At 47.6% G+C, this 21,928-nt stretch overlaps 1 protein-coding gene across 1 annotated transcript in view; it reads right to left on the bottom strand.

Moving 5' to 3' along the window:
- The window catches only part of SLC47A1 (solute carrier family 47 member 1), a 28,804-nt gene that overhangs the window by 4,004 nt on the left and 2,872 nt on the right, over positions 1 to 21,928 (bottom strand). Inside the window, exons 3-13 of the mRNA XM_073234734.1 lie at positions 20,825 to 20,893; positions 19,768 to 19,916; positions 18,915 to 18,957; positions 17,665 to 17,709; positions 14,483 to 14,580; positions 14,122 to 14,219; positions 13,754 to 13,821; positions 7,752 to 7,860; positions 7,496 to 7,571; positions 4,576 to 4,645; positions 4,184 to 4,316 (exon numbers count right to left, since the gene is read on the bottom strand). Coding sequence (XP_073090835.1) covers positions 4,184 to 4,316; positions 4,576 to 4,645; positions 7,496 to 7,571; positions 7,752 to 7,860; positions 13,754 to 13,821; positions 14,122 to 14,219; positions 14,483 to 14,580; positions 17,665 to 17,709; positions 18,915 to 18,957; positions 19,768 to 19,916; positions 20,825 to 20,893 — 958 coding nt within the window. The remainder of the gene's footprint in view (positions 1 to 4,183; positions 4,317 to 4,575; positions 4,646 to 7,495; positions 7,572 to 7,751; positions 7,861 to 13,753; positions 13,822 to 14,121; positions 14,220 to 14,482; positions 14,581 to 17,664; positions 17,710 to 18,914; positions 18,958 to 19,767; positions 19,917 to 20,824; positions 20,894 to 21,928) is intronic.

Genomic DNA, 21,928 nt, shown 5'->3' with positions numbered 1-21,928 from the left:
AATTACTTCTGCAAACAATCTTCAAATACAAAGTTTGGAACACAGTCAAAGATAATCAGACACATGGGAAGCTAGACAACATGAATGGGAGCTGGCAGAAACAACAGAAGGGCCACTGATTCAGCCAATCCATGAAAAAAGGGACTCAGTTATAAAGGAGCAAGGGACTAGCGGTGGGTGCATGAGCTGCTGCCTCAGGAACTGGGAATCCAGGGGAGTCTTAATTTGACAGAAGGAAGATGATAAACATGTTTGCATGATGTTCACCAGAAGTAACAAACAGTCAAAAAATAATGGCATCTGCCTGATGAACAGGGGAGCCCCACTGACACAGCTTCAAGATAAGGTCGAGCACAGGATCACCAAGCATTAGAAACATCTGCAGAACACTTGCTTGTTCTGCATAAATTTGCCAAGGAATTGGCTACCTGCAGCCTTTACTCATGGACAGCAGTATGTTCATGTCTGGAATTAAAGCAAACAAGCATCAAGTCTGTTATCTCATATGGGACATTCACTTGACTTTACCATTTGTTTCTGAAAAATGGCCCTATTTAAATGAGAGCTCACAGCAGCAAATCTAGCTGTGTCCCACAAATGGCACTTCCTGAGCCACCCAGACAGGCCCGTTCCAAGGGTTGAGGCAGGTGTGTCATACCTGGGGAAAGCGGTTCCTGCGAGAGAGCAGATGTCCCATCCTGGACCACATTTTGTTTCAAACTGGCATGTACCTGAGCCTAGAAGATGAAACTCTTCTAGGTTTTGCTATAGTATTAATAAAATATTTTATTTTGACTACCCAGTTTAGGAAAAGCCAAGCCATTTTCTTTAATTGTCAGGTAACATTGGCGTGCCTCTAGTTCACAAGTATGGAATCATCTTTCACATGCCTGTCAGAGAGCAGGGGGAGTTGGACGGAAAAGTACAAGGTAAGGGGGAAGATCACTTAGAATTCTCCCTTCATCTCTTTTATCTATCACCTATTTTTAGATCCCACATTGACCCTAGGAAGTTCAAAGATGCACACAGGTATCTTAATGAAATATTTTGGGATTATAGAAAACAATATTAGGATAAATTTGATAGCAATCCCACCACCTTTCCAGTTCTAAATATTGTCCTGAAATTGGTTTTTCAGGCACACAGGCAGCAGCTTTGCATGGTAGAATAGGAGAACCCCTATTTTTCTACTCAGTGAATAAACAAGAGGAAGGGATAAGCCATGGTCATCTGGCCCTTCATGTCTGAAACAAATGCAGCTAAAACAACAGAGAGGCCGCATTCATGATAAAAGAGTAGAGAGCCTTCCAAACTGAGAGGGAGCGAGCCAACGCTGATTGTTTCTAGGAATCTTTGCTGAAACAGCAATGAGTATAGTTACCTGTTGGCAGGCTTTTTTCCAATCTAGCCAAGCAATAAAGCCTAGAAAACAAGCAGCTTGAGCACTCACACAGATGATGATTCCTGACCACAGACCTAGAAGGTACAGATATTTAATAGAGGTTAATGCAGTGGAAAACCAGCCACCCCTTGGGGAGCAATGTTTCTTATACCTGACTTTTGAGAATCTGCTTTCATGGCTAAGGTGGAGCCCTTGGTGAGCCAGAGGCCTCTATCCTGCTCTCTTCCTTGGTTCCAGAAGGCTTCAGGAGGCCCAATGCTCCCTGAGGCCTCTTCCCAAGGTTCTGGGTCTCAGAAAAATGTTCAGAGGGTATTTTTGGCCTTTGCAATCATAGTGCTCCGCTATTAAGAAAAGTGCCAGTTATAAGAAAATTAAATTTCCATGACAAACTATTTCCTATTTCTAATAGTACTTTCTAACTACTATGTCCTATTTTCCTCAAAAAATGGATTAACATTTTAAAAATGTAGAAGTCCCCAGGCATCTAAAGCTCCCTCGGAGTGTCCTGCAGGACCTAACTTGCTTCAGTCACAGGCTCCGGGAGCTCCCAGGGCAGAGTTTTTTGAAGAGATGATCACATGAAAGGACAGGCAGGTTTTCCCAATCTCCTAGTCCTTAATGTAAGCCCTGGGCCAAAACATTGCTTCCTGCTATGTAATAACCAGCCCTGAAAATTTAATAGGCAGAGACTGACTTTGCAAATGGAGTTAAGATATTAAATGCACAGCAGGGAAGAAACTATTTCTCAAGGACCCATTGGCAACTCCATTCTTTGAACAGCTGCTGTATTTTTCATTTAATTATTATTGAACTTGAGAAAAATGTGCAACATAATAGGACACAAGGGACTGGAAGTTCACTGTGGGTATCAGATGACTTCTCACTGCCTCTGAGCCTGCCAAGCACTAATGGACAAAAATGGACCACATTTATCTCTGTCACTACTTCACCCAAAGATGAGTTCAGGCTTTAACGTAATCATTTATCAACGGCCAATGTATGTCAAATTATTATTTTAGAAATCAAAGCTGGGCAGTCATTTGTTTCTCCACTTCTTTAAAGATGAGCTCTGGTAATTTCGGATCCTGCGGAGGAAGGTCTTTCCTCCAGATGCACTAAGGTGATAAAGAGGTGCCCCCGCCCCTCTCCCCTCCTGTGCTGTTCACACACACCACACCCATGCCCTGTGGGGAGACCCACAAGACACACGGCTTACAGGCCTGTGCCAGGTGGGAGGCAGAGGCCATAGAACGGCAGTGGTGGTGACCGTTCCCTGGGACTGTCCTCCTTGCCAGCTGCGTGTATCAAGACATAGAGCGCTTGGCTCTAGGACATGTCCGGCCACCACAGGTGCTGCCAGGAGTGCTGCTGCCAGCATGGCCTCCTGAGGGCCTGGCAGTCGGGCAGACTCACCCTTAGGGTCTCACCGCAGGACAGAACTGCAGCCACAAAGGCACATTTTTGAGCGCTGCTCCAGCAGCCCCTGCCGCCACCAAGTCTGAAGGAGTGAGAACTTGGTGACACTGGACAGGGAGATAGAATATGTCAGTGTGGAAGATGGCCCACTGGACAAGAGGAGCAGGACATGCAGCCCTGGAGCCTGGCTCCCTCTTGCCCCCTGCCCTCTCTGCTAAAGCCCAGACAGGAATTTTGCCTTTTTGAATAAGCCCACTCACCATCTCAGAGAGACCTAGGTGTCATCTTACTTAGGCTACAAGCATCCTCCAGAGGACACGTCAGCAAGCCACACGCCCACCTTTCGCCTGACCCCTCCCCTCAAAAAGTCTGCCAATTCTCTCTCACTTACCAACTTTACATTTCCCTGTATGGCCCCGGAAGATGACTGGTTAGCCAGAGACGGGTAAGATTCCTCAAGGGAGGAACAACCTAAGACAGGCACAGTCGCAGGGGGGCCATCAGGTGAGAAATTGGGGATCAACAGAGGTGAGGCTCAGAACCTCACCCCCCCTGCTTTGAGAGAAATCTTCTGCATCCGTGGATGTTTTGCTGCCCTTGTCTAGCTTGGATTAATACTTAGTCCATAGGCACACACCTGATCATCTACATTTGCCCTCTTACAGCACTAAACTATGTTTTCTACCTTTATCTTGCATCTACCTACCACTTCAGCATTTTATTAAAAATAAAAATAATAATAATAAAGGGAGAAATGTGGGATCAACATATAAATCAAGTATAAAAATCAAACGAGATTTTGACCTGATTGTTTATAGTTCATAATGCGTGATCAAAACCGAAAGTTTCTGTGATGACTGCCCTTGTACTGTTCACCATGTAAGAATTTATTAACTATGTAAGAATTCGTTCACCATGTAAGAACTTGTTCGTTATGCTTCAGAAGATTGGAGACTGACGAGAATCAGGCTTGAGATGGATTAATGATTGTACATTGAGCATTGACCCCCCTATACTGAATTTTATTGTTGTTAACAACCATTTGATCAATAAATATGAGAGATGCCCTCTCAAAAAAAAAAAAAAAAAAAAAAAAGTCTGCCAAAATCCTGGCCATAAAAAGCCTCTTAGCCTGTAAGATACACCTCTTCTTTGTTCTGCTGGCCAGGACAGAGGGGTCCTCTCAGGCTTAGCAACAAACTTGCTTGGAGTGCTGAGCTTGCATCCCCTCCCTTCCTTTCACTCTCGCCAGGCATGTAGTGGATGTGGGAAAGCTTCAAGTGCCAAGTCTCAAAAAAAAGCCTACAAACTTATTTCCCAGGCCCACGAGTAACTCAGCTCTGTGTGCCCACAGTTGGAGCTTACCGATCACTCCCAGGTTGGCTGCAAACATCAGTGAAATCCCAATCGGGAGACCAAGTACATAGTACCCGATGGCATTAATGACAGCTCCAACCTTCTGATTTCCACTTCCCCTCAGAATGCCGCCACTTGTACACTGTAGGCAGAGTACAATCCTCAGTGTGAACATGGCCGGTGCTTCCGGAAGACTAGCATCCACGAGTACTTCTCGTTCTGCGAGACTCTGACTTAAAATCCAAGGTGTGGGCCAGCGTTCTTACAAAGGGAATATGATCAAGATATTAAGTATCACCAGTCACCCCCCACCCAGCCTCTCTTCTCCCTTTAAATTTACCATCATCAGAAGCAACACGCGGACCATAAAAGTGCTTACAGGAATACGGCACCACACTTACGGCAAGACCATCAAAGAGGTGGGAAACGGCAGAAATCGGAACCACCTGAGCCACTAGAGCAATGATCTCTCTGTCAGGGAAATAAAGCACATGGTGATCAGGAGGAGACAATGTGTGCAAAAGGAGACTGTGCAGCTCCCCAGTGGCTGCTCAGCTTCTGCCACAGCTTCTGCACACCTGTGCATGGCAACCTGCTGTCTGCTGGCCTACAGAGGAAACCAACTCTACACTGTATCTCACAACTTATAGAAAAAATGTACAGTGCATTTCATCAATGCAGACAGCGGGGTCATATGATTTGTACTCCTCTCCCCTCTCCAAAAACATAAATTTGGATCACAGCTCCACCCTTTTCTTTTCTAACATGATTCCACGTGTGTCCTTCCACATGTCTGAATAAAGCATGTTTAATAGGAGTTAGGCTTCTCTCTATGAACCAAGATTGGCCAGTTATAAAGGCCATGGAGTTAGTTTATGGAATTATCCTTAGTTTCCAGAAATAGGCCATAACTTGTAAAGCTACAGACTCGAATTTTAATGCCTGCCCTTGAAGGGAGACTAGAAAAATGTGCCACTGACCTGGGGAGGCAAACAATTTAGAATACCTTTGAGTGACTGACAAATAAACTGAGAACATTGTCTGGCAATAAATATTTGTTGAATGAGTTAATAAATAAGGTCACTGAACAAGATGGTCAGTCCCCACCCCCTGAAAAAAGGACAGAAATACAATTATTTTATTTAAATTCTATTTATTGAATAGAAATTTTGGGGGCAAGGATATAAGGAAAAATCTTACTTCCACTCCTTTCCCAGCCCACCTATTACTAATCCCCACCCAACCTGGTAACAATTCTTAGCTCTGTATGTGGTCAGTGTTTATGAAACAACAGGGAAATATAAATATTTCTCTATTTATAGAGTCTATTATTTCATGTTATAGCTTTCTCTATATGATATTCTACCCTGATTTTTCCACCTAATGCTATATTTACTTTTATATTCTATTGAAATATATTATTTTTAATGTGCTGCTGAATTCTGCTAATATTTTATTTTGGATTTAAAAATTGATATTAATAAGTGAGATTGGTTTGTGGCTTTCTTTTTTATTGTGTAAACTTTGTCAGATTTGGGTACCAATGTTCCATTTGCTCCATAAACACAACAGGGAAACTTTCCCTTTTTTGCTCTCTGGAGCAGATCCGACAGCATTTTAAAGATTTTATAAAATTCTCCTTTGGAACCCTCTGAGAATGGTGCTACATGAAATTTTAAAATAATTTCTTCCTGTTTCTTCTAAGGCAGTTGATCTATTTAAACTTTCCATGTTTTCCAGGGTAAATTTTGATAAATTACTTTCCTATAACACTTTAATTCCTTCCAGATTTTTTAATTTACTTGAGAAAACTGTACAAACTAGTCTTTTATGCTTTACAAAAATAATATTTTTTTTTTAGTAATTTCTCCTTTTTTGCAGAGCGCTCTCTCTTCTTCCTCTTTGGGGAGTTTAGGAATCTATGCCATTGTTAGAATCTATGTCATCAATTCTGCTGGTTTCATTTGATCCTGGGCAGCTTACAAATAATTTGATTTTGTGGGCTTTCTCTGTCTCCTAGTTTCATCAAAGGTATAGTGTGTGGGTGCTTTGTTTTCCATTCTTTTTCCTGCTTTGCATGGTTTCTGGAAGTGGCAGATTCAGAATCAAATGTCCACCTTGTTCCTACTGAAGCCATCAGTGCAGGATATATGTGTGACAAGTTAATTCTGACTTCCTTTAAAGGAAATGAGGATGATTTCTGGTTGCCTTCTGTGGGGAAAATGGAAGTTCCTATGGCCAGGATCCTCCCCTGACCCTAAACTACTTGATGATGTAACTGACCTACTGCTAAGCTAACCCTCCCATACCCATAGACGACGAGCTATTATTGACTGAGTCACTATGTAAAGAGCTCTGCCCAGTGCTCTGGAAGAAGGCAGAGATGGAGGGGGATTACGGACCTGCAGACTGCTGGGTGCAGATGTGATTCTAGTGCTCAGCCCACTGTTGGGATGAAAAAGCTGGGTATAAGACCTTTTACCCCAAGAAGTTCTGTTGTCATTCCTCCATCTCACTGAATCCATAGTGAACTTGTCCAGAGCTGAAACCCTCAGGCAAGACACCTTCCCACTCATTCTGGAGTGAGGGACATTTACACATCTGATTTCCCTACAGCAAAAAGAAGCTAAAGACGAATACCTGAAGATGAAACTGTGAAAGGCAGTTCTGTGCACCTGCCTGCTTTTTGATCCATGAGGGAAAGGCCAGTTTTACATTTTGTAATTGCTGAAAAAGAATCCCAAAGAAGAGGCACCCCCACTCTGTATCTACATTGTCAGAATGCACCAGCCAGGCTCTCTGATGAGGGCGACTGAACAGAATTGGCAGCACACAGAGGGGATTTATCTTGCACGAGGATTCTTCTCGGTAACCAGTCTGATGCTGAGATTTTTTTTGAGACAGTTCCTTGGAGAGATTTTAACTTCAATTCTAATTGACAAAGATATTATGCAGCTACTATAAACCAGACATGTGGGCAGATTCTGAGATACTGATAGGATTCTTGTCCTTGGGAACAAAATAGTCAACTGAAAATGTAATCAGTGGTTCCAAAAACACATTTCCTTCTTTAAAATACAAGAGTATCCTGACTGCTAGAGGCTTATATCACCACCAAAGTCCCTTAAATTGGCTTGAATCTAGATGATAAGTTAGTTCCTGTGTCTAATAGGTTCCTCCCAGGTAACATAAGTCGGTTTCTGATCGTGCAAATGACTCGGCATCCTACAAGCTACAACAGTCCAGGAGCCCAGTGTGAAAGCATCTATCCAACCACTTCTTTACCACAGACTTCACATGTCAAAAAAAGTGTCCACTCACCGGTCGGCTGTGAAAATGTACCCCACAAGATCCTTACAGCTTAACAGCAGGACACAAAAAGTTACAGCAAAGAATTCTGCAGATAGAACAGTAGAGAAACAGCACAGTGAAAAAAGGAGGTCTACGGGTTAAGGGGGAGCCCCATTCCCCAGGTCAGTGGGCAAGGGGGAGCTCGGGTCCTCGGATCAGCAGGTAAGGGGAACCTGGTTTCCTGTGCATGGCCTGCTTGGAACCATTGACTAAACAGTCTAGGCACCTGTGATCAGCAGGGCGACGGCTGAGGACTTCCGGGCCTGCTCAAAGTTCCTGGCACCCAGTGCATTCCCCACCCGGACGCTGGCAGCCACACTGAAGCCTGTAGGTATCTGAAATGCAAAGGAAGCATACAACAATAACACTGGGAGTGAAGCAGGAGGCAGAGAAAGAGTCCTACCTCTGGTTCAGTTTTGAACCTAACCCTGCACTTCCCTGGGAAGAGAGGCCTGGTCGATTGAGCTTCACACTGATTGGTAAAACTTGGTCCTAAAAGTAGTGAGACCAATTTGCAACATCCCCTCTGTCAGGCTGGGAGCCCCCGACTAACGTGGAACCTGGAACTCCAGGCTCGGATCCTCACCACACTGGCTTTTCTGGGGGGCTTCCCACCTGTGCAATGGAGGGCCCGGCGCCATCACACTCCCACTCTGGGCGTGGAAGGACAGACTGCAGGGAGCCCAAGCAAGTTAGGTCTGCTCTGGAAGACCATTGTGGGATCAAGTTTATGAGACAGAATCCTAAAACGGTAACCATTTTTTCCCAAAAAATGTTGGATAAAAAGAACTTCAGACAATAAAAGATACCTATGAGGCTGATAACAGTGCTTCCCTTTTTGTGAAGGGAATGGTGGGGAAAAGGCAGAATTAGCGTGGTGCCAAAGGAGGTTCAGGAAGAGTATGGCCTTGTGGAGAGGAATGGGAACTGGTGAGTTCAAATCCTAGCTCAGCGACTTCTCAGCTGTGTGTCCCTGGGCAAGTTACTTTTCCTCTCTAGACCTCAGCTGTTTCATCTGTAAAAGGGATGGTGTAGTAAAGCCTACCTTGTAGGGTTTCTGTGGGGTTTTAATGAGTCTCCATAAATGCTAACTGCTTAGAATACTATGTAAAAATCCTCACATGTAGTAACTGTCCAATAAAGGTTAGCAATTCAGTTAAGATTACTGTTATCTATAAATTTACCACTTGAGAAATCAGTGTTAATAAAGAGGAGTCGTCATTCACTTAAATACGAGTTTTGCTTGCTGATCAGGGTAACGAAAGGACGGGGCTCCAGAAAAGCTGGCACAGAGGATGAGGGGTGCAAATGAACCAGAAAACGGAGCCCGCGGCTGCAGCCCTCCCCACGGGCGGTATATTCATTAAAGGGAGAGAGTGAGGACAGAGAAACCGTGCAGACACCACCTTCACCCAGAATCAGTTCCCACCACCAATGGAACAAGCCCACATCACGTGCCCCCTGACGTAGCGCACGAGGAGGACACAGCAACACTTCTGAAGTATTTCTGTCAAATCAGAATCTGCTCCTGAGGAAGGACCAGCTACAGCAATTGAGGGAAAGCCTGTATACCATGGCCTTTGTTCTTCAAAAATGTCCAGGTCAAGAAAAGCTGGGGATCTCTTCTTGATTAAAGGACACGAGAGAGGCTTGAAGCTTAATTCTGGGAGACAAAAAGTCACAAAGGACACTAACAGACAATGGACGGTGTTTGAATACAGGCTGTGGAGGTAGACAGATGAGATGCAGAAGACAGAGAGAATGGGACAAATGTAATCAATTAGTGAATATGGGTACAAGTTATAAATCCTTCTTTGGTTAGAGAGAAATATAAATGTATAAATGTATGGTCTAATAAGACTGTTAGAAAGCATACAGTAATTATGCAAAAGACTTAAAATTGTAATTAAATTTCATTTTTAGGAATTTATCGTAAAAGAACCAAACAAGTATGTAAAGATATTTGTTCTAAGATATTCATTGAAGTGTTAATATTGAATTATTGGAAGTAAACTAAATATTCAACAGCAGGAGACTGATTCAAACATTATACGACAAACAATGGAATACTGTGTACCATTAAGTATTTTGATTTCAGTATAGTTACTGAACTTACTGAAATATAAAATACATATAAAATATAAAAAGTGTAGAAGTAACAAATATGGCTGAGAAAATTCTGCTTAGAAAAAAGAAAAAACAAAAAGCGCAGATCCTCCTGCGTCCCCACCTGCTGGCGATCACTTGCCCTTCAGTGGGACTCCGTCCTGGGCCCCCCTCACTTCCTGTTCCCCTTACCCGCTTGCCTTGCCTCCTGGGCCAGGTCAATGCTTGGATATGAGCTGCTCAGAACACTGCCTCACTTTGTGATGTCACATTTATTCATGTGCACTCTCCCCACTGGAGGGTAAGCTCCCTAAAATCCGGGGGTCACTGTTGCATCTCTAGCACCCAACGGAACAAGAATCTCAGGGCTTTGTTGTTGCTTGGCTTGAAAATAAAAAACCTCTTGCTTTTTAAAAATAGTGTTTGCCATCTTAACCACTTTTAGGTACAACGCAGTAGTGTTAAGGATACTGCCATAATGGTACAACACAGCTCTAGAACTTTTCCATCTCGCAAATTTGTAAACTCTGTACCCATCAAACTACTCCCCATGCCTCCCTCTCCCCCTGCTCCCCATGCCCTGGCTACCACCATTCCACTTGCGGTTCTGTAAGTCTGACGACTGGGCTCCTCATACAAACAAAACCAGACGGTCACTGTCCTGTTCGCCTAGCAGAACGTCCTCAAGGCTCATCCATGCCGTAGCATTTGACCAGAAAAAAAATCTCGTCTTTAATGTAACAGAATACAATAACCATTCTCCCATACCAGAAAACACTTTGTGAAAGGTTGTGCACTATTCCGTGATGATATACATAAGCCGTATTTAAACAAACTGTGTTGGTGGACATTTATGAACGGGGCTTGCTCACTGCTGTTCGCTGCACCTCAGGGCTCCCCTCTGCTGGGAGGCAGCTCTCTCCCACCCTCATTCCTGCTCACAGGTATTTTCATGAACTGACAGGTACAGACTGGATCTACAAGGGCGCTTGGGGACCAGAACCTGGGGAAAGAATGAGAGCCACAGAAGTGGAAGATGGCAGTGGGTCTCAATTTCCTAGTCCCTGACATGTGCTTTGAGCCTTGTGAGGAGAGACAGAGACAGAGAGGGAGTAGGGAGGGGTAAAGGGGAAGATGTAGACTGATGGGGTGTTTTCCCACCTTAGCGTGGGGGGCTCAGGCTCTGGGGTGAGCAGAATGGGGCCTCACAGCATCGCCGGGTAGTGCCTTCCCAGACAGGGATTCTGCATCGTCACTTAAGGCAGCTGCAGCCAAGGCAGTGGCCTGACCCTCGGCACCTGTGAGGGCCCTTGCTGGAAAGGCCGGCCAGGGATGTGATGCCTTTGTCTCCTATGGCTTTGTGAGAGCCTTTGCCAGCCAGTCCTTAAACCAGTGGGAGCTGGAAATCAGCCACATTTAAACCAGGGAAACCTACAAGCAAATCAGGGTGTTTGCCTTTTGGAAAGTTGGTTTTCCAGCACCCGGCTTCAGAGGGCACACTCACACTGAGAAACTCAAGGTTTTAGGAACTATTGACAAAGTTGCGGACAGGTTGTGGGGAAGCCCAGGGAACTGCACACTGGGAGCCAGCATCCTCAGGGTCAGGGATGAGGGAAGGGAGGTGTGTCCACATCAGAGTCCCTGAGACCCTCAGAGGGCAGCTGGGGAGTGAAGACCTGGCCTAACTGCCCACTGACCCCTCTTCTCATCTCCTGACCCCCACTGGCTGGATCTAACTGGTGGAAAGCAGCCCACTGCTGTAGTCCCTAGGGTCAGCCTCAGGGCAGGAGAATCTGGAGAAGAGTGGGGATGGGGTGGAGGAGCACACAGGAACACAGGAGTCCATCTCCCTTAGGTGGCTTCTGGGCAAGCCAGCCAACAAGCTGGTCAGAGCAAAAAGCACTTGAGTTCATGGAGGACTCCCTGCAAACCTCCAGAAATATCTGTGGGGGTCTGAAAGCTGTGCAGCTGTGACCTGTGCCTCTGAGCCCAACTGTACATCAAAATAAATGTTGCAAATTTATAGCTTTCTGCTGAGGAAGCTCAGGTGGCATAACTATGCTGCAGTAAAGACTTTGTTTGCAATGTTTCCCTTTTCTGACTATTTCCCTAGAAAAGACCAGATTTCCAAGCAAAAATTGTACAGCAAAGGGTTTCTACATTTTTAAGATTTTGATGCTTACTGTATACTTTTTTCCAGAACATTGATACCAACTGATAAATGTATCAGCCAATACACAAGAGTGGCTGATTGCACACATCTTCACCGATACTTGACATTATTAAATTTGGACAGTTGCCTGTTGGCTCGGTGAAAAATCTTTAGCCCCAGGGTTATTTGCTTTACTTAAATTACTTAAGAATATATGTTTTGGACAAAGTTCTTCACATGCTCACTGGAAGCAAAATATTTTATTTGTCCCAAATTTCCTTTCTTAAAAGTGCAAAGGAAGCAAACCTATGAGAGCAATTCACACAGCACCCAGCACATAGCGCTGTTTACCATTCGTTCCTGAACTTGGTCATTCAGTGCATATCCAGGACACATCCCGTGTGTGATTAGGAGATAACAAGAGGTCTCTGCTCTGGACATTTCTGTCTCCTTTTCCTCTTCCAAGATTCAGAGCCCTAATTTGCTTCAGCTGTTCTTGGTGATACCTGTCAGGACAGGGCCCAAGGACTGAACAACATTCCCTTGCCCACCCCTTCCACCTCCCTGCATGGTGGGGGCTTCACGGCTGCAAAGATGTTATCTCCCCTTTGCTGAAGCATCAGTCCTCCACGGGCCCTTGGAGATGACTTAAATCGACTAGATCTGGATTTCTGCATATATAAGGTTGTCTGTTTACAAACCAATAGAGGCAAGTTGTAGAGAATCTGGAAAGTGCCGAAAGGTAACAGAAGCAGCAATCAAGTCCAACATCCCAAGGAAACCACTGTCAAAGTATTGGTGTGTTCTACTAGAAAGATACAAATGCTTTCTAAAAACAAATTTGGGAATATAATATATAACTTTAAATATGTTCTTCTTGTTTTAAATAGAAACACTTCCCAGTTTACGTAACATCATTTTGCACCATAATGTTCCATGTTGAAGAGATGGGCGTCATTATGTTCCTTCTCCTGTTGGGACATTTAGGCTATTTTCCAGATTTTTTATTATTAGTTATTTTCCAATGATGGTCTTTAGACAACAAAAAGCACAGGTGCTCAGGAGAATGATTCTCAAAGGAAACAGGAAATGTATATTCTATATACTTTTAAAATATAACAGTCTCAGGGTGGGGAAATGTAAGCATTCATGTGACAAACAATGCCAATAGCTCTAGTCCCTTTCCCTGTACATACTCCCTTCCTGTCCCCATCTTTCCTTTCACATTTCTAGAATGGTGCTTGCTAGAGAAGAAAGCTCTTCAGAATTTCCAGTTAAGGTTTTCAGTAAAACAAAGTCAAAGGAAAGCCTCTAATGCCTGGGGTTCTTCTCTAAATGTTCCTTCCTTTTAAGGGCTGAATAATATTCCATTGTAGTGACAGTGACAGACCATGTTTTGTTATCCATTCATCTGTTGACAGACACTTGCGTAGCTTCATCTTTCAGCTACTGTGAGTAATGCGGTTTAATTTCAGTACAAGTATCTGCTCAAAACCCTGCTTTCATTTCTTTTGGGTCTAACCTAGGAGTGGTCACACCAAGTTTTAAGAGGCATCAGACCCAGGCAGGAGTGGAGCTCATGGGGATACAAGGAGCTTGACCCTTACTTCTAGGCAGCCAGTGCTGTCACCCTTCACACCCCCACCTGTCCCCAGGGCATCTGTGGTGTGACAACCAGAAAAGATTCTTCGTGTCTGGCAAGTGTGCTGTCAGAGCAGTTCTCTCAGACTTGAACTGTGTTAGGTGGTGGATGACCAGCAGTGAACAACTAACTGGAGCTTCTCCCCAAGTTCCTCAGCACACAGGCAAGATCCCAACCGTACCAAACTCACCCTCCCTGGTTCTGGGATAAAAGCTTACTTTCATGAATCACCTCATAAGTTATTAATGCTACAAATGCCTGTGCTCATTCTGAGGACTCTTCGAGGGGAGCATCTAGCACCTCCACACAACCGGCTCTCAGCACTTACCATGTACACAATGGTGGCCAGTTCATACACGACGGACTGGGCTCCCAGCTCCACTGTGCCGAGGGTACCTGGTGGAGAGACAGTTGCTGCCATGCTTCCGGATGGGGCCCCCGCACTGCCACCAGCCACCCCACCTTTCCCACACTGACTGCTCAGGAAGCTCCCAATTTCGTAGGCCCACCACTCAATGCACAGCATTAACATGCTGGGGATGGCCAGCTGGAAAAAGGAGGCCCAGTCCTGCAGACACTCGAGGGACCACCCTGCAGGCAGGACATGAACACATTTCCAACACATCCAGCCATCGGGCTGGAGTTCAATCCAGGACAAAACCCGTGTCTAGGTTGGAAGACGAAAGGTCTCTTTACCTCCCCAGGTAGCTTGATGCAGTTTCCACCCAAGGATGTAGAGGAAGAGGAGCACAGCCAGGGTGAACTGGGAGACTGTGTTTGCCAGTGCTGAACCCCTGGGAAGAATGGTCCCAGTGAGGGGAGGTGCCTGCCCTCCACCCTCTCCCGCCTCACTCAGGTGGGGCGGGCAGCCACCCTGTGATCGTCTTTGTTCCTGACTGGCCTTACTCTCCATCTCCAGAGGCGTTATCCAGAGTAGCCCATGGAGGAGACCCCAAGTGGCCACAGTGACCAGGCAAAGGGCCCACACCCACCCCATCCTGGAAAACACTCATGCAGGTCATTCCTTCCCACTGTCCCAAGAGTAAGCTGGACTCACATTACCCTGAGGTGCAGCTGATGGAGAAGCAGATAGTTGGTGAGGGCATTGACAAAGTTGGCTGCAACTCCAGTTAGGATCTGGGGCAGGACAACTCCCTGAAACGAGGAGAGGCCGTGCCATGCTGTGGACCCACAGGCAGGGCTGCTGTGCTCCCCCCAGACCAAAGCAGGCTCTGAGCAGCTATGTGGCTGGCTGGCCCAGGCAAACCAGCAGGCCTAACTGGGTGCCCAGCCTGGCTGTTCCCAACCCCTGCCCCCCCACCCAGTCTCCTGCTCTGTGGAGCAAGAAGCACATGGTTCCGGCCACAGAGACACGGGCAGGGGATGGGAAGGCAGCAGAGAGGGGGAATGTGAAACAGCTTGTCTAAAGAGGGCAAGGACCAGCAGGGATTAAAGAGCATGCACAAGTCATTTGCACACTGGACAGTGGGGTGGGAGAGTACAACACTTTCTGACTCAAACTGAGGTTGGGAAGATTGACCTAAGATCTTATGGAACTGGACTGCGGGACGAACGCCCTGTCATCCAACTCTGCTCCCAGGTACAGGGCAGGAAGTCTGGTCAGCTCACATCCTGACAGGCACTGAAGGCATGGGAGTGAAATGGTGCCAGACTAAGGAGTAGAAATCAGGACAGAATACCAGACTCTGTAAAGCCAGTGGTGACACTAAGGGGAAACGCTCCCCACAAATATAGGGTGCCATCTCAGCCCAGTCTTTGAATGATGTAACTTGGTCTCTAAAATCAGACTAGAGGAAATTCTGCTGCTTGAAATCCTACCAGAAGAAATGAAACACCCCACTCTTACCTGGGGCAAAAGCCACTTTCACACAAAAAAACCAGCTTCCATTTGCAACCCAGGGACAGAGCTCCATGTGGATTTCTGGACACCGCAACCTACATTTGTCCACCTTCCACATCTACCTACGCCTTGCCATTTCCAAGGAGGGGGGACTTGGGTCCCGTGTGCATGGCAGACGTGGCATTGATATCCCTTTACTCATGGCCTACCTCGCTCTGAGCCTACCGAAGCTCAGCGTCCTTCAGGACCCCAGCGTCACTCTTGGCTGTTTATCTGGTGAGAACCCACAGCTCAGCTTTCTCAATGCTGCAGATCAGTAAGCCCACCCCTTCTCATGTGGGTCTGTCTCTTGTGGTCTTGGACATCCTGGGCTCAGGAGCCAACCACTTATGTGAGTCACTTGTGTCTCGGGAGAACCTGGCTAGATTTCAGCCAGGGAGTGAGGTGGTCAGGCTCGCCTGTCAGGTAGGTGGTGTGGGACTGCCCCAGGGAAAGGCTGGCAGCAGGGAGCCTGGCTAGGGCCTGCTGACTGCGCTGACGGGCAACGATGGACAGGAGGAGCGGAGGTGGGACAGGAGCAGGGGGATCTGCAGCCCGGAGACTGCTTGGACACCAGGAGCGAAGGAGACGGAGTCATGGATGATGGGATGTGTGCAGAACAGGTTACTGGAGAGAAAATGTCTGAAAGGAAGCAGGAGGCAGAGGAGCAGGTTTGCAGGGGATAAGGAGGTTGGGGTGCAGCACGCATGACCTCCCACAGGCAGCAGGAAGGGCTGTTTGCAGGGTAGATATAAATATGGGCGTCCTGGGCATACAGATGGAAATCAAGGACACGAAGGAGAGGGCAGTCCTCGGAGTAAGGGAGGAAGAAGCCCATGGGTCAACCCCTTGCAGAGTGCTCCCCCTCTACCCCTGTAAGTCTGAGCACCGTCCTGGGCTTCACTGTTCCCTTCCCATGCTATACCCTCTTCCAGTGGATTGACTTTCTCCCCCAACCATGTGTTTCTCTTCTGTCCTACACTCACAAATGGGCTGGGCCCCATGGTGGCAATGGCTAAATACAGGTCCTTCCTTCCCCAGGGTCTCTCCGGCCAAGGAGCCATGTTACTCCACAGGACCCGCCCCATCCTTTCGACTCCCATTGCTCCCGTAGGGCACGTCTTTCCTCCCCAGGCCCGCGTCATCTGTTGTTTGGACCACACCCATAACTCTCATCTCTTCCCCTGGCAATTAATTTCTTTCCCACAAACTAGAACCTGTGGCAGAGAGAGTGAAGCCCTGCACGCTGACCCGGAGCCAGTCCCCACCCCAGTCCCCGCCCCAGTGGTGCCTAAGCTGCCCCTATTCCACCCCTCCTCCTGCTTTGGGAACCCCCATGTTCTCCACCACCAGTTCACACCACTGGCCCCTCTGGGCCCCTACTTCTAGGTCTCTCCTTCTGCCTCAGTGTATAGAGGGGTTTCCACACTGCTCTCCTCACTAGATGGAGTTAGAACCTGAAATTAGGAGCCCCCGCATTTTCTGGGAGACTGACAGTCAGGGAGAGGGCCCTGCAGCTGCCGAAGCTCCTGTGGCTTCCATCAAGGTCACAGGCTGTGGGCACAGACAGGCTGATCCTGCCTCTACAGATGTTGCAAGGATACAATTCTGATACTAATAAAGATTTGAAATACTGTCCTCAGGGTACTATCTTAATTTTAAAAACACTTACTTGGTGGAAAGGGTCCTCTCTCTGCCCATTTGTCCCCCATCCCTTGCATATGCTCTGGAGGGCCTGCCTATGGCCAGGCCCATTGTCCGGTACCCTCATTTACCTGGATTCATCTGGAAGGAAGTCAAATGGTCCCACACATACTGGCATCATGAATCCATACCTTCCAAGCCAGGGCAGCCAGCCCTGGGCCTTTGGCCATTGCTGTTAGTCTTGTATGAAGAGTTCTGACTGATGTGTGGTATCATTATGACGTGGGCTCTCACATCTACACTGAGGGGAGTGGGGCCTTTCAGACAGACCAGAGCCTAGAGGCCGGCTCCCAGGAGCCTGACAGCGCTCTGCAGGCCAGTGACAGCATGGAGCCAAAGAATGCTACCCTGTACTGCAGCTCCAACCCTGGCCTGCCAATGACAATATTTTCAAGTGGGAATTGGGAAGGATTTTCCAGAGCCAATAATAACGTGTCTTTTCCTTGATATCACTTAACAGACCTCCCCACGCCAAACTGCTGCACGCACAACACGGGGAGATGCATTTCTGTGGCTCCTGCAGACGAGCTCCTCCACCCTGGTCTCCCTCATCCCTGACTAGGTCCAGGGCCCCTGATCCCTGAAGGGTACAAACTGCTGTTGGCCCCCCAAAGAAAAAGGAGAGTCTGCATTACCTGGTTGAGCAAATACTTAACTTGTAAAGCATAAATAAAGGTTGCCTACAAGAGAACAAGAAATGAATGTTAATATTTTGGCCTTACTATGCAGCAGTGAGCTGGGAGCCACAGAGGCGTGCCATCCAGGAGGGGTGAGGGCAGGGGCGGGGGGCAGGGCACCAAAGCCGAGGCATTCGAGCATCCCTGTGATGGAAGAACATGGCCCAGGAGGCCTCAGGGCCTGGGAGGGAAGATTCCCTGCACGCATGGCAAGGGCTCTTCTGGGATGGTGGGCTGTGAAGGAGGCCCCTGGGGAGACTCTAGAGGCACACCCCCTTTTACAGACCATGCTATAGTCCTGTTGGGTGGAATAATTAAAGAATATTATCTTTTAAAGGTTTCAGAATAAAGACCACAGTGCCAATTATGAGGGCAGGTGGCTACTTTTAAGGGCTGAATTGTATCCCCCACAAATTCAAGAAGTGGAAGCCCTGACCCCCAACGTCATTGTATTTGGAGACAGTCTTTCAAGAGGTGATTACTTTAAAATGAGGCCGTTAGGGTTAGCTCTAATCCAGTGGGACTGGTTTCCTTATAAGAAGACAAGAGACCCCAGGGGTGCCCACAGGGGCTTGGCCATGTGAGGTGGCAGCAAGAAGGTGGCTGTCTCCAAGCCAAGGAGCAGGGCCTCGGAGGAAACCAGTCCTGCGACACCCTGATCTTGGACTTGTCGGCTTCCAGAACTGTAAGATAGTAAGTTTCTGTTGTTTAAACCCCCCATTCTGTGGTATTTTGTTACGGCAGCCATAGCAGACTAGTACAGCTCCCGTCCAGCTGAACAGAACCAGCTTTGGTCGCTCACTGAGCACACACAACTGCATTGGACATGCACATACACCTAGGGCCCTATGATCACACTCAGCAAAAAAAAAAGTCTAAAGGTACCAAGTGAGGCCCTCAGGGGCTCAGAGATGCGGAAGAATTTACCACGCCACAAATAATGTGAACACCTCTCCGTGGACAGTCATGGAGATCCGTCCAGCTAGAGGGGCCCAGGAGTCAGCCTACCAGAGTCATCGTGGCCCTGTTGCTTCTTGAGGGACAAAGGTTTGTGTCTTTCATTGACATCATCAAAACGACACTCCCTGATGGTGCCAATACCACCCTGGGAATCACATAAGCCTGAACCCCCTTGCTGAGCTCACAGTGTCTCAGCTGCCTTTCCAGGGAACCGCAAGAAGTGAACCTCTTAACTCTTGAAAACTTACAGGCAGAGCTGGAATGAAGATCATGACGTAGGTCTGGGTAAGCCTAGCCAAGGAAAAGGGAAAAGCAGTCATAAAGGTCTCCATTTCAAGGGAAGGTAGGCAGCAAAAATTAAATGGCTTTCATGTGCTTGGCTCTATTGGGCTTAAACTGTCTCTTATAACCCAATTCACTCCTCAGGTTCTTCTGAGCCACAGGCTGAGGACCGGGTTTTCAGATGGGCGCTGAGACCAACGCCCCTGCCCGGGGGAGCTGTCTTGTGTGTTGTGAGGTATTCTGCAGCATCCCTGGCATCCACTAGCAGCGAAACCCCAATACCAGTTCCGATAAGCAGAAATGTCTCCCAACACTGCCCAAAGTACCCTGGGTTCAGAGCTCCTGGTCCAGGACAGGGACTTTTCAAGGTCTTCATCAACTAGTCCAGCTGGACTCAAACTTGAGTCGCCCAGGGGTGCTTTGGAAGACAGGCTGCAACCCAGACCAGGAAGACAGAATGCTGGAGGGGAGGGGGACCAGGCGTGGGTGGGGCTCAAAGCAGCCAGGCGATTTTAGTATCAACCAGGGTCAAGGATCACAGAATGAACAAACACCATAAACTGCCACTTCATGTGGAGGATGCTGCAATTCTTATATCACTCTGAAGGATCTACTCTAGAAGGCAGCAGACGAGGAGTCTAGACCTTGGAAGACAGGTGCAGAAAGCACGAAGGCCAGGGAGAAGTCACTGAGGAGAGCCTAACTCCCTCTCAGTGTGTGGCCTTGTCCCAGGCCTCTGTGATTTCCAGAAGCTGAGCTTGCATGGGACCAGCCTCCTGCCGGGCGGGCCCTATCCCTCGCTGGCACAGCCCACCTTACCTGGACACGGCTGCGCCCTGCCTGAAGAGCAGCAGGATCTGCTCGGTGTTGAGGAATAGTGCCCAGCAGGGCAAGCAGCAGAGAAGCAGGACCAGCGTGCCCCTCTGCAGGATGACCCCCACGTGCTTCAAGTTCCGGCTCCCATATGTCTGGGTGCGTACCACCAAAAGAAACACGTTAGCACAGAAACGGCACCCCACTGTCCCCCCAGAGACCTTCAAGAGACAGATGGCCCTAGAGACTGCCACGTTCTTTAGGTGTTAGTGCCTCTCAAACTAGGCTGCTCATTAGAATCGCCTGAGGAACACTTTTGAAACTCGGTGGCTAGAGTCCCACTAAAGGCAGTCTGGATTTAACTGGGATAGCAGGGTAGGACCCAGATATCAGTGGCGTTTAAAAGTTCCTTGTGTGATTCTAATTTACAGTCAGGGTTGTACATCACCTGGAAATGATAGAAATACAATAGAAATCTTGGCCCCTCCCCATCGCCCACCAACCAGACCTACTGAAGCAGAAACTCCGGGGGCAGGGCTGGTGGCATGCTGAAGCCAGTGTCTACTGGCCCGCAAAAGGGTCTGTGTTTAGTGACATCCGTGTAACAGCCCAAACTTAAATATAGAGGGAGTTACTTCTGGCACTGGATTTGACAAACTGTAGCCAAAACACTTCCCTCCCCCAGCCCAAGACCTGTTTATTCAACATTCACCAGCAAGCCACTGGATGGGGCCACCAGCCTCTGATTGAACTAGTGACCCAGGCGACTCTACTGTAGACTAAAGCCTGAGAACCACAGGCCTAGACCAAACTCAACCATGTGGTCAGTGAAAAAAGGGGCTTTTACAAATGTCCCCTATTTGGTCAAAATGTACTGTGAGGCAGACAGACATTACTTCACAAGCCTGAGAGACATCCAGCTACCTTTCAGAGAAAGCAGGCAAGGAGAGTTGGATCTGGGTTTGCTCTGGGACTTCCTCTGTGTGCACGACTCTTCCTTCCGGCTACACTTGTGAGAAGATGTCCAGGCTAACTATGAAAGTGACCCGAGGCTTCCAATTACCTGGGAGATGAGGGTGTCGCAAGCAGAAGATAAGCCGAATCCCACCGACACCCCGGTGACATTGATGATCTGGAAACAAATACGAGGAGCAGGCAGGCAGAGTTAAAGGAAGTAAATGCTCTGTGCTGGTCAGAGGCTGCAGAGCACTTCCACCAACCCCACAAGTCAAATGAAGCAGCTGTCACCTGCCTGGAGCCCCTGCACAGATCGGTTGGGACAACTTAATTAAAGGACATGCACAAAAGTAGAGGGGCAAGAAAATTTAAACCAGAGGCAACTACCCAGCCTTTTTTTTTTTTTAAGTCTTAGGCATTTCGCTCCCCAGTTTCAGAGGACCATGAGTCCTTCTCAAGGGGAATGCATCAAGGCACCATAGCTCAAGACCAAGCACAGCATGTTACAATATCCTTTAGGACTCTGGGAGCACAGGAGCAAGTCTCTGACATCAAAGCTAGTGCTAGAGACCTTGCAGGTGTACTTGATGAGGGTCAGCAACAAAACCTTGGGGTTCTTAGAGCTTGGGGAGCCTGACAGTACCCCACAAACAAGGGAGTGGCCTCACAGGATGTACCTCCACCTGAGGGAGGAAGGTACCCAAGGACAACCACCCAAACCGGGCCCAGCCTAGATACACCAGCTTCCTTGCACTCCCTTGGCCATAAAGAATCTGCAGGAGGCTTGCTGACTGCATTTCTGTCTTCCCCCAAATTTCCAAACATTAAAAGCCAAAAAGGATAATTAAGCCTGGGGTTGTCCATTTCAGGTTGTCCCCCGAAAGCAAGACAATCTGCATATCCCAAGGGACTAATTCCAAGTAGTCTTGTAAAGTTCAGAGGTAGCAAACTCCAGTCAGTGCCTGGAGGGGCCAGGCAGGTAAGGAGAATGTGTGCCTTGCAGGGCAGGAGCAAAGGGGATCTGGGGAGGCTGAGGAGAGCAGGAACACATACCTGCTGAAGTCATTGAATCCATTTTCCTAGAAACATTAAGCTGGCCAAACCAAACAAACTGGCGGGGCCTTTGGCCAAGTGTAGCCCATCAACCCCTGGCAGAGGTCAAGGACATCTCTCTTTGCTTTTGGGGGTTCACATCTAGTACACAGAGGGG

Source organism: Manis javanica, chromosome 4 (assembly GCF_040802235.1).
Source record: "Manis javanica isolate MJ-LG chromosome 4, MJ_LKY, whole genome shotgun sequence".
NCBI lineage: Eukaryota > Metazoa > Chordata > Mammalia > Pholidota > Manidae > Manis > Manis javanica.
The sequence above is the reverse complement of the archived record's forward strand: the minus strand, read 5'-3'. Positions and strand labels throughout refer to the sequence as shown.